Source organism: Prunus avium, chromosome 6 (assembly GCF_965620075.1).
Source record: "Prunus avium chromosome 6, drPruAviu1.hap1.1, whole genome shotgun sequence".
Taxonomy (NCBI): domain Eukaryota; kingdom Viridiplantae; phylum Streptophyta; class Magnoliopsida; order Rosales; family Rosaceae; genus Prunus; species Prunus avium.
In genome coordinates this window covers 34,129,055-34,142,452 of record NC_142289.1, presented here as the reverse complement: position 1 = coordinate 34,142,452, position 13,398 = coordinate 34,129,055, and the positions used below count along the sequence as shown (strand labels likewise).

The 13,398-nt window shown below is 35.6% G+C and overlaps 1 protein-coding gene across 2 annotated transcripts; it reads left to right on the top strand.

Annotated features, from left to right (window-relative positions):
• Positions 1-4,706: 4,706 nt before the first annotated feature.
• On the top strand, positions 4,707-10,251 carry CYP707A2 (cytochrome P450, family 707, subfamily A, polypeptide 2). 2 transcript variants are annotated; one of them, XM_088255055.1, is made up of 8 exons: positions 4,707-5,159; positions 5,430-5,748; positions 5,866-6,015; positions 6,286-6,540; positions 6,614-6,703; positions 6,965-7,150; positions 7,767-7,890; positions 9,808-10,251. In XM_088255055.1, exons 1-8 carry the CDS (start codon positions 4,939-4,941, stop codon positions 9,816-9,818), a joined length of 1,356 nt encoding a protein of 451 aa, XP_088111181.1. In that variant the 5' UTR covers positions 4,707-4,938; the 3' UTR covers positions 9,819-10,251. The 2 variants fall into 2 exon arrangements, with proteins under 2 accessions (XP_088111181.1, XP_021814318.1); XM_021958626.2 differs by having other exon boundaries at positions 4,709-5,159; positions 7,772-7,890.
• The last annotated feature ends 3,147 nt before the right edge of the window (positions 10,252-13,398 follow it).

The following is a 13,398-nucleotide window of genomic DNA, read 5'->3' as shown; positions in this document are numbered from 1 at the left end:
GGGGCAAAAAGGTAAGAGCAGAAAAGATTAAGTGGAGGGCATGTTCGGAAATTCACTGTGAGGAAGAGAAAACAAAACGTGTAACAACAATAAAATGAAGGGCAAAATCGTCACTTCACTATCCCTAAGCTACAGTCTTGGAACAGTGAAATCATGGATTCAATTTTAGTATATATATAATTTTTGTGTTTCATTAACATTAATACAAGCTTTATACACAGCTTAAGAAGCCAATGGAGTGTAACCTACTCGAATTCCCATGACATCTCGGTAGTGTGTGTGTGTGAGAAACCTTCTTTCCTCCTTATAGTTTAGACTATCGTTTGTTAAAAAAACACACAAATTAAGAAAAAGTACAAGCACAAGCAATGTCACACATTAAGTGAGAGCATTGTCTTTAAAATCATTATATATTTATGTGCATCTCTTTGTCCATCCCGTTGTGATTAAGGAATCTTCAACGTACACATGTCAGTTGATTTCTAAATCATATCTATTTAATCATTCATACGTATGGATAGCACTATTACTCGTCAATTGGTTCAATGTATATATGGATCATTAAAAAATCTCCAATTTGAGATGACCCAAGAACTCTACGAAATGTTTGAAAAGAATCTATTGAATTAACATTGGAATAGCACTATGTACCAATCATGCTGCAAGCAAACTGATAACGTTTACACTTCCAAAAATATCTCTGATTTTTTTTAAGGACTTTGGATATATATATATATATACCACTTAAGGAAAGTCATGAGTTGGCAAAGAAATAATCAAGCATTGTTGTTTTTTTTTTTGTCGAAGTTGCAATTCATTGCAAATCCCTAAAAGGGTAGAGAACAGTATAAATAAAGCCGGGCAAAAGTATCGCCCAGAAAACTAACAGAAAACAAATATGAACAAATCTAGCTAAAATCAATACAGTATAATATAAAAATAATGTTCTTGAACCACAAATTAAAACATCAAAAACCAACAAAAAGGCATTTAACCCGCATAAAACAATTTTCAATGCCTTTTTCATTGATATGAACAATCAGAAATCCACATGGGAAATGTGGATGACATTTAAGAACGAAGATAACAAGTCATTGATTTATTCAATATGAATGAAAGAAAAATCCCTATATTCTCCGACAAGCTAATGACTAAGTCCACATGAAAAATATCCCGTTGGTAAAATAGTCAAATTCGATTAATATATACAAATATATTGATGTCCAGATACAAAATAGAAACTATTCAAAGAGAGACAATCGAATACAAGTCCAAAAAGCAACTTCCATTTTTCATCATGAGAAACAATCATAACGTCAGCTACTTGCGTACGTGTAAGCGTTATGTACTTTCTTTAACTTTTTCTTATGTAAAACAAAATGTTGGATTCAGGTAATTCAACAATTGTCATGCATTTATTGGCAACTTACTTACTCACAGCAAAACCAATATTTACTTTGTCGGACAAATACTGACCAAGAATTCATAATCACCCACATGCATGTGAACGTTATATATTTTTTGTTACTTTTGACAATGTGAAACGGACTGTTCGGTCCACACAAATTATACCCATAATCGCTCACGTTGGCAAGATGGCAAAGTCTAACAACAACTCTATCGATACCGCCGAATCATGATGACTATATATGTAATAGATCAATGAGAATTAGACTTGCCTTAAAAGCAGTGGTAGAGCTAGAAAATTTTCACATAAGAGACACATCATATATTGAAATGTATTTTTCTTTAGGGTGACAACGAAACTAATTTTTCACTTGATACAAAATCCGCTAACCCGAGAGAGAGAGAGAGAGAGAGAGAGAGAGAGAGAGAGAGAGAGAGAGAGAGAGAGAGAGAGAGAGAGAGAGAGAGAGAGAGAGAGAGAGAGAGAGCTTCATAACTAGGAGGTTTCCACCATATCCCATTGAATCCTTAGTGTTCTCCAATTTTTGGTTGACCTATATCAATCTATTCTTCCTTTGACAAATCTATTGTCTCGTATCTGGGTTAGCTTTGGTTGTCTCTCATCTTGCGGGGTTGCTCTTTGAAGTGTTGTCGCTTGATCATGATAGATCTGCTTCTTATTAGTTTGTTGGTCATAGAGTAACTAGTTGGCGCTCTCTATGTAATGTTCAGGAGGAAGATACGGCAGTTCTTCTTTCTTTTGAGTTTTGGTCTAGTTTGTTCAATAAACTCTAGAAACTTTATAACTATTATTAAAGAAAAACAACACATGACATGACAAATGCTTCTAGCAAAAACTCCTTTAATTCTACCATCTTAATGACTACATATGTGGTAGGTCAATAAGGAGCACACCATTTTGAATTTTGGAGCTTTGAACATTGAGGCTTTACTATAAAACTATATTTCAATGATTATGACAGATCATGGCCGTCCAGTCTGATGACTGAACTATCAAAGACGATCTAACAGATATTGTGGTCCCACCCAATACCCTAAGGTTTTTTTTTTTTGGGTCCCAATACCCTAAGTTGACACTTGTAAACAGTGCATTTACAAATGCCCAGATCCTCAAAAAACAAGCCTGCACGATTCAAAACGCATAGCTTAATGGTATATTTATTTGTGATTCTGTTGACAAAGGTGCGCATATCATCTCAATCTCAAATCAATGGTGAGGGAAAAGAAATGGGACCCACAAACGCGGCTTCGCCGTTAATGCCGGCCGCGAGTGCATTGACATTTACGGTGCAATCGAGGGAAAAACCCGACAAGCAGCCACCGAGATTTAGACACGTAAAGGGAGCAGAGAATCAAATCTGGGCGATGATCTCAAGGAGTGGGGCAGGTGGGTAAATCATAGCCGTCGAGATGCTTGGAGAATTGAGGTCCTTTGGATAGTCCATCTTGGAGTAATGACGTGTTGGGATTTTCTTGCGGCCACCCGCCCGCCGCATTTAATTTCCATGCATCCATTCCAATTTCCATCCCATGATATTTTATGAGTTGAACAAACAAGAGTCAAAAAGTCACATAAAAACTAAATAGTAAGGTGAACCCAAAAGAGTGGTTAAATTTGTGTAAACTATATAAGTATGCAAAATAAAATGGTTTTTTATTTTGTGTGTGAAAATTATATACATATAAACTCAACTTTAAAACTTTTTCTCTACATAAGTTTACATAAAAGACATTAAATTAAATTATAGCTTCTCGTGCATCAATATGTCAAGGGTGGTTAGCATTTATCCCACCACTCGAGGTCTTAAGTTCTATTTCTCTCTCTCTTAATAATAATATTGGTTGTATAAAAAATAAAATAAATGAATTAAGAGTCAATGTCCAACAAAAATTCTCTATAAATAAGGATAAAACCTATTGCCATCACGTATGTATATCTTGTGTTTCTAGTGCCACTTAAAAGATGGAAAAAAATGGATTTTGGTAAACTCACTCCTCCTGAAATATGAGGTAATATTTATTTTGTTTATATCAGAAAATATAAACTTTTATTTTTAATTTTATATGAATGTGGAGTGGAGGTGATGGTACACGTTTGGGGAGAGTAGCTGAGGCCAGCTGTGACGTGGGGGTAGACACGTGCGAACAGTGTCAAATTTTTGGAACAAGACTAACGTGAGCAATGAGGGCGGCACCCACAGCACAGAGGAGAGGGCCACAGCCCACAGCCCACAGCCATCTCTCTCTCTCTCTCTCTCTCTCTCTGTGTGACTGTGGTTACAAGGCAAGGCAGGCACTTGGTTTAAGGAAAACTGAAAACCAGACACCACCCACGTGTATTGCTTTGCTTGGATTAATTAGGTTACAAAACTTATCATCTCATACCTTTTCTTTTTACTTAATAACTTTCTTTTTATCAACTTAATCACCACCGCAATTCCATCAAAATTAATATATAATTAGTGAAACGGTCAAATTCTGATTTATCTGCACTGTGAAATAACACGGAATTATCAACGGCCGACGGTTACTTACGAAATTCACTAACAATTAAAAAGTATTCTTTTTCTTTTTTAAAATCTCTTTGCCGTTTCTCTCTGTTTTTTCAGGTTCAAGTCTTTTGCCTTTTCTGACGAGGAATGGAAATCGTGAGTTTTTGAATTGAGGTATAGAAAAAGGAAATGTTGGGTATCCTGTCAGCATGCCCATGTGTTGAAAGCTGTGCTTCATTACATGCACAAAATGGGTGTGTTTGTTGGTGTACGTGGAAGGCAAACAATGACTTGTCAATCGAGCGAGAGTGCAAGCAAATTAGCTTAGAGAAGGGTTTTGCCTAAAATGGCATGAGATGAGAGAAAAATAGAAACCCAGAAAAACAAAGAAGTGGGGAGGGCAAAGAGCCAAACATACACTTAGAGGAGGAAGAGAGAGAGAAAAAGAGGACGGTGGCCCGCAGTTGGTGCTAAAATTTGTACGGACTGATGGCTCAGTCGCACAAACCAACCTGAGATTCTTCCACGTATGAGGCCACGAGTTGGCTAAACAAGATTTGTGGCTGCAACTTGGATCAGCTATTGTAGGTCTAGGCCTGTCCATTTGAAAATTACGAAGGTAAAAAAAAATTGCTTGGTTTTCAAGCGATATTAGAGAAACAAATTTTTTATCAAAATCATGTGTTACATATATTGTAAATTGATAGTCGGTACCCTATTTATATGTGTCCCATCGATACGAATAGACAAGGTGGGGGTAAAGGAGGGTGGGGATGACCCTAAAAGAGAAAAAAAAAAAAACAGGGGCCATAGTAAGGTGTTCCCATAAAACTAGTGACGCCTGTCCCAAAAACCTCCCCACCTACAACTCTCTCTCCATACACCATTATAAAAACCAACCCACCATTCCATTTATTCACCCTTCTTGCTTCACTGTCACCCCCGCTATAGCTACTTGTTCAACCCACCCAACGCCACCTCTTCATTTCCCTCTCAAACCCATCGCCACTTCACAACCATGCAACTTTTCTGCTCATCATTATTAACACCACCTTTTTCACAGTCTGATTTTGTTCTTCTTTTGATTCCAGCCCTTCTGCTCTTAGGCCTGGTCCTCCAATGGCGCCACCCCAAACACAAGCGCCTGCCCCCTGGCTCAATGGGCTGGCCTTATATTGGAGAGACTCTCAGGCTTTACACTGAAAACCCAAATTCATTCTTCTCCAGCAGGCAAAAACGGTACTCAATTCAACCACCAGAAACCCCACCCCCACTTTGCCTTGCAATTTTCTTCATTTCCTAGTTCATCCTAGCTAGCTTTTTTCTATTTTTATTTTTATTTTTTATCAAACACGTTTCTTATTTTAATTGTATCATAGTTAGTGCATATATAATTCTTATATACAACAGTTGTATATAATCTCGCTACATGATTGACATGTAATGAGTTTATGTGAGAGAGGAATGGAAATATAGTTCATTGATTTATTTTTCATTTTATTTTTGTAGGTATGGAAATATATTTAAGACCCATGTTTTGGGGTGCCCCTGTGTGATGATTACAAGCCCAGTAGCAGCAAGAATGGTTCTTGTGAGCCGGGCGCATCTGTTTAAACCAACTTATCCAAGAAGCAAAGAGAGAATGATAGGACCAGAAGCCATATTTTTCCACCAAGGGGCCTACCATGCAAGTCTGAAGAAGCTGGTTCAGGCTGCCCTTTTGCCCTGTGCAATAAAAGGGTCAGTTTCAGAGATTGAGCAAATTGTTCTGAGGCTTCTACCCACTTGGGAAAACAGCAGCATCAACACTTTGCAAGAGATGAAGAGGGTAAAATATATATGTATCTGTCAGTTTTGTTGGTATAATTTATTTTGACTTTTCTTGCATGACTCTGAGTCATTTGGAATCTTAGAGTTTGTTCCTTTTCTTGGCTTGGCCTGCCAGTTTGCTTTTGATGTGGCAATGATTTCAGCCTTCGGCAACAATAGGGACTTTGAAATGGAAGGAATTAAACATCTGTATCAATGCCTTGAGAAGGGCTATAATTCTATGCCTCTTGATCTACCTGGAACTCCTTTTCACAAAGCCATGAAGGTGATATATAAAAAAATATATGTATATATTTTATTTTTGTGGTCCACCCAATTTTCCAAATTCAATCAATTTCATTGGACATTGGACGTTTTTAATTTCTTTACAACAGCATTGGAATTTAAGACATGTCATAAGCTCACCTTAATTTGGTCTTAAAGCACATACAGTGGATTGGACCTGAGCATACATGCTATGTATTGATTATCAACGGGCCCTAAATAATTGAACTTTTAAATATGTTTTTGTGAATTTCGTGTTTTTATGGAGTAGGCAAGGAAGCTTCTCAATGAGACATTGAGGGGATTGATAGCGAAGAGAAGGAAGAGTGATGAGGAAGAAAGTGGTGGCTTGCTGAGAGTACTGTTGGGAAAGGACCAGAATAAGCCTAACCTGCAGCTTAGTGATTCTCAAATTGCTGACAATATCATTGGGGTTATCTTTGCCGCTCATGACACTACTGCAAGTATCCTAACATGGCTCATCAAATATCTGCACGATAATGCCGATCTCCTAGAAGCTGTCACTGTAATATTAATTTTCTCTTCTTAATTCTTTGAAAAAAGAAAAACACACAGAGACTGACAAGTTGATCTTTTAGAGAGAACAAGAAGGAATTCGACGCAAATTATTCGCTGAGAATCGTGGGCTTACGTGGGATGATACTAGACACATGCCTTTAACAAGTCGGGTATGTTGTTGTACGTGTTATGTTATGTTGTTACACTATCAACTCGAATCACATATGCAAATTAAAATTTATTTGATTAAAGATATTCAGATTGATACGACAGTCTAATAAACTAACATCCTGAAAAGATTTATGTTACAACTTACAAGTCAAATGCTTTATATTGCCGGTGAATTATGTTAATGAATTGAATTAACAAAATATTCTGACAAGAAATATATATAGGGCAGAATGATTGAAGTGAACTGATAAATATCTCAGGTGATTCAAGAAACTCTAAGAACAGCAAGTATACTGTCGTTCACATTCAGAGAAGCAATGGAAGACGTGGAGTTTGAGGGTTATTTTATCCCTAAAGGTTGGAAGGTGCTGCCTCTATTCAGAAGCATTCATCACTGTGCAGATTTCTTCCCTCATCCCGAAAAATTTGACCCTTCAAGATTTGAGGTAAAACCTTAGCCAAAGAAATTATAATATTATTCATGGTATGATATTATTAATAATATCCTCCCTTTCTCTCATCTCTCTCATCTCTGTGTGTGACCAGTACTGTGTCACTGGGCAAGATTCAACAAGTGGGTCATGCAGCACTGTTATATTTTATCTTGTTTTGGCAGAAACATAAGGTTATCAATCGCTGGATTATCTTGGTCCTGTCATTTTCATTGTTATATATGAATCTTCCTCTACTTAAGAGGATCTGAGTCATGAATATCTTTCTAAGTATCAAGTCATGTGACCTGGTTTTTTTTTTTTTTTGGTAGGCTAGTAATTTATTTATTTATTTATCAATAACTATCGTCCATAAATTACATATTTCAACCAACAACAAAAAGGCGACTTTCTGTCATTAGACTAAATGATAATTTGTCTTAAGATATTGACACTAATATGTAACATATACATATATTTAATTGGTTGGTTTTTCTTAGCTAGAAAGTCTATAGAATTATACATATGTGGCAGAAGAAACTCATGAGAAAATAATCAAGGTTTTGTATAAATTAGTGATGGATGGTTGAAGTGATTCTTTAGCTGGGTTTGGTGACTAATTGTGTGATAGTGCAGGTGCCACCAAAACCAAACACTTTCATGCCGTTCGGGAATGGCGTGCATTCTTGTCCAGGCAATGAACTGGCCAAGCTTGAGATGCTCATCCTCCTCCACCATCTCACCATTGCTTACAGGTTCTCTCTCTCTCTCTCTCTCTCTCTCTCTCTCTCAAATAAAATATGCTATTAAGGGTGTAGTTCAGTGGAAAAGGACCTTAATTTGCAGATTAGTAGTCTTAAGTTCGAATCTCCATGACACCTTTTTGTAGTTTAGACTATTGCTTGTATTTAAATAAAAATAAAAACTATTAATTACTGAAATTAAAGCACATTGTCAACAAAATTCATTGGGTTACATTCCTGTTGATATTTATGCAATTATTTCTTTTCTTTTTGGGTTTTGGGTAAAAGTCATTTGTCCCCCTCTTAGTTGACTAGAGGGTAGCGGGAAGTGGCCGGGGAATGATTGGTGGTCCAATGGTCCTTCCCTTAGGCTGTGGAAGTGGTCCTCAGTATCATCGACAGGGCGAGTGGGCATTTTATAGTGTTTTTTTTCCTTATTCTCAGTGAGTGTGCTGAGTAGAAAACTGGGTCACCATATGTCATATACACCCAAATATAGATTTTCATTTGCGTGCTAAAACACGTGGCATGCATGCGCCTACCATTATTCAAGCATTATTTAATCCTGACTTCTCAAGTTTGCATGAGATATATGCTACTAATCTCCAACATGGACCTCTATTATCTTTACAAGTTCTCAAATTCAATGTGTCAAAATTGAAGCAAGCTTTAAAAATAAAAAGCCACCCAACAGCCCTCCTCCAGCGGCTCCTCCCTCCATTGCCAGTCGCGCGAGTCGCACTCATGCGATTGGCATTAATCTGTGCATGCGTATTCACGTATATATGCGTATATACAGACATACATACATATATGTACGTAGTCTTTTGATTAAGATTTCAACCAGTAGATTAAAATATTTTTCTTTATACCAATTTACGCATGTAAACCTTGCACAAAGGGATATCTAGACAGTTCATTTTATGTCATGAGTAACAAACTCAACAGAATCAATAATACGTATACAGTTTTGTGTAAAGCCTATACAATTTTGTCTGTACGAGGATCAAAAGCCTTTTTCTTTGGTCAACTTTCTAGTACACATCCATCAATTTTTTTCGTACATGTAGGACCTGCCCTTAACCCTAATCAACTATCATCAAGACAGACAGAGACAACCCTTTTAGTGATATTAGATTGTGAGACGGCTCTCCCAATCCCACCCTTTTTTCCCAAATCTCTAGTCTCATCAGCTGGCTAGGCCTTACATGAGTCATTAGCCTCTACAATTTTACCAATTCTATTCATAATATTTCACATCGAGAGTTTAATTGCATGTAATCAATCAAACTTGGAGAGTTTAGTTAATCTGACTGCCGAATAAGAGAATATTTCCGTATATGCTATTCCATTCGAAAACATCATACTGAGACAGACAATTAGCCAGCTGTGTGCTCAGTCTAGACGGAATGGCTATGAAACATATTTGGTTTGCCAGCTGTAGACATGGTGGTCACCACAGCTCTCTCTTCTGCATGTTTTACACCACAACTCTCTCTTCTGCATGTTTTACACCACAACATCACAAGTTGTCTACATCAACTACATATATATATATATCCTTATAGCCTCATGCTTTTGTTAGCATCATTAGCTACTACACTACTTTTGTTGGGTTCTGGCTAAGCAAACTAAAAGTTTGACATTGTTATTGATTATAACCGTGATATTTGGCAATGTGATTGCTACCAACCAAGTGGTTGATGGCTTCTGTAGATTTTTCTTTTTGGTATCAGAATGAGGAATGCTAAGCTCAGTTGCCCATGTATATGGATGATCTATAATCTGTTGATGCATGTGAGTCTCATAGTGTACGAACGACTCATAGTCACATGCGTGCCTCGGATGACTGACCCTGGCAAAATTGATAGCGGTATATACATATAAGCTTTTATTTTGGCTAATTTTTGTATGATTGGCATTGATCAGGTGGCACGTGACAGGAGATGAGGATGGGATACAATATGGCCCCTTCCCAGTACCCAAACAGGGATTACCAATAACAGTAGTCCCAAGGAGCAAGATTGTGAGTTGAACATGAAGCTAAGCGAAGCTAATTTCTGGGTTCTTGACGACGACACAAACTTCTCCAATGGGGCCAAAAGCAAGCATACCCCATCGAGTTCTTTTCTCTTTTAAATTTCGTTCCATGGTGTTTTTCTTTTCGAATTTGTCGTTGGGAATCCTATGTATCTTCTACGTCTCTTGGGTACGTGGATTTTGTCCAGTTTGTTAGCGTAGGATCAAAATGTCAGTGTCAAACTGTGAATGTAATGTGTGATAGAAATGAAATGGGTTTTGTGCAGAAACTAGCAATGCAAGGAAATGAAAATTTTCAAGATGAAATGAAGATGCCGATTTTTCTTTTTCTTCTGTGGAATGTGTGAATAACAAAGGATCAGAAAGGAAGATCAAATGTGTGTGGTTTTGAATATTAATGAAGTAACTTTCAGCTTCTTAGATTTTTCTTCTGCTGCTCTCTCTGCTGTGGAAGAGGTATGGCCAGCGGCAGAGTCAGAAATTGATGTTAGAGGGGGCCCTTTTGCAAAATATATATAAAAATAAAGGAATACTACAGGTTCTCGTAGAGCTTCTTGAAAATTTTCAGACCTCTAGACCAATATCTCCTAAAGTAAAAATCAAGAAATAAGCTTTAAATTACAACTTTTACGCATCACATTCTGATTGGTGTATATAAAAAAACCCTTGTATCCTCGTTCAATATTCTATTCAATTCATACACATAATATTAAATTATTTAGAGATAGAGAGGGGGAGAGAGGGAGAAAAAAAGAAGAGTAAAATGGCTTGAGAGAGAGAGACAGAGTTGAGTAGGGGCCTAGGACCCCTCTTGTCCTGCCATTAGGTCTGGCCCCATTTAACCTAACAAGTCACAAGGCAAGGCAAGGCAAACTGTGTGCATGGATAAATAGGGTGTGCACACTAGAAATCCACGTGGGGCAGTGCCAAAGCACAACATTGTGGCCTACGTGGATGCGTTTAATAGGAACCACTGCTGGGAAAATGTTAGAAATTTAAGGGTCTGTTTGGTATTCAACTTGAATCCAACTTTTTAAACTCAAAAGTAGAATTTAAGTCCAAACAAAGAAAACCTGTTTGATAGCTCTATTTTTAAAAACTCAAACTCAATAACAACTAAAAAACACCCCAATTATTAAAAACAAAAAATATATGTTTTTTCAGTTTTTTTTCTAACAACTCACAAGTTCTCTAATTTTTAAGATTTGAAAACAGTTTTCAAGTTGCATACCAAACAAGTTTTTGAATATTAAAAATAGATTTAAGAACTCCTTATTTTTCAAAAAAATCAAAGATTTTGCAAATAGGATACCAAACGGTTCCTAAGGAACTCTAGAGCTTGAGAGACAATGATGTTTAACCTAATTGAGTTGTTTTTCTGGTGATGTTGTCTTATGGCTTGCGTGAGACTTTTGCTTTTTTAAATATACACAATAAAATGTGTGTACCAACAAGATACTGATTTGACCAATCTTCTCCAAACTAGTCACATCAAAAAGGTTTGAACATTTAAACCCCAGATTTTGGATAAAATAATTAAAATTTCAAAACTTGTAATTTCTTTTATCGGATTACCCTATGTAAAGTAATGAGGCTGAATTGTTTGTATAAGTAAGGGGGATGACAGTTACAACCACCATGGTGGTAGTGACGGTGGCTGATGAGCACAAAATTAATACAAGTTTTATCCTTAAATTTATATTTGTTAGTATTTTCTTTTGTATTATGTAAATCTATTAGAGTATTTATATTGTTTTCTTTCCAATCTTGTTTTATATTTAATGAGTGGTTATTTGTAGATATTAAGTGTTTTCCACCAATGCCAAATGAAAAGAAGAAGCAATCAATTTCATCTATGCTCTAGGACATGCATGCAAGCTTCCATCATTGAAAAAATAAAGAAAGAATGAATAAACAATGAAGGAGAAGTTCAAATTGACTACTTGCAACCAATGAATGCAAAGAAGAATGATGATGCTTGAGTTGTTATCTAGCTACAATTTGAACTAAGTTGCTGCAGTTTTTTTATAAGATACGAGAGATGAGATGGAGCAAGTGGAGCAAGTGGAGCAATTGATAAGAAGACTCAAAGATCTTTGTGAAACCAAAGTAAAGGAAGTAGGCTAAAGATGAGAAAGATATTTGGAAAAGTAAGCTACTTGATTATTATATAATTCAAGACTCCCTTTCTTTGGCTATAAATACAAGTTTTGAGCAAAGATCAAAAGATATAGAGATATAGAGGAAGAAACACACGGCAAGAGATAGAGAGAAAGAGTGGGGAAGAAAGAGAACAATGATGGAAAGGAAAGAACCAAGAGCTAATAACTCTTTTAAACTTGTTCTTCCTTTCCTAGTTCTCATTTAATTTATGTATTTTAGTTTCTTTGTTTTGTTTTAAATATTATTTATGTCTATTTAAATTACCTAACTAAGGTTGGATGAAACACCATTATTAAATAAAGTTCTAGTTTTTATTTTCAATTCTCAATTATTGTGGTGTTCAATGATTATAATTTTCACTTCACATGATTAATAGATTAAAATTCTTTTCACCACTTCTATCATGTATTGTGAGATATAACATGTATTTGTGGTAGTTAAGAGTTTGGATTAATCTATTAATTCATCCTTGGTTTATATTTCTAATTTACAAATTTCTTTGATATTTTGTTATTCAAATGAACTTTTTCACATAGGACGCTTAGGAAACTTTGATCCTTTGTAGTTAAATAATTTTGTTTACATATTATGCTTAGAATTTGTACTTATGAAGGGAAGGAAAATTTACTTATGATCTAAATTACAAGCTTAAATGATAAATCTTGAGAAAGCATTAGATTGATTTCTAGATTGCTACTCCATGGGAATTGAAAGATAAATAATTAGAATCTTATGGAATGATGGTGTGGATTCTAATACCTCATGGTTCCGTAGGCTAGCTTTTAATATAAGTGTGTAATTTTTATTAGTTTGATCCAAACTTAAGCTTTAATGTGAATTTGTAGTATTTGTTCAAATGGAATTTGTAGTTTTCTTTTTAATTAATTGATGAAAGTTTGATAATCTATTTCATGGGTTCAATCATGTTTTTCCCATAGTGTAGTAAAAACTTTCATGCTTTTAAAAGAGAAGAGAATTACTAAAGATTAATAGAATTTTGATGAAGATTATTTTTTGATAGTTTGTTGCCAATGGTACAAGTTATGCTTAGAATACTTCTAAAGGAAATTAAAAAGAGCTTTAATTATTTTGAACAACTACAATGGAAAATATTTTGTGGATCAAATTATTAAGAGTTGCATGTTTATGTTAAAAGTGGAAACCTAATACCTTAGTTATTTTTCTCATAAATGTAAATCTTAATTTCAGTTTATTGTCATTTCTATATTTGTTTTATGCTTTATCTTATTTTATTTTATTTTTGAACAAACAAATCACCATATGAATCAACTAGGTTGGCAATGAAATTAACTTGGG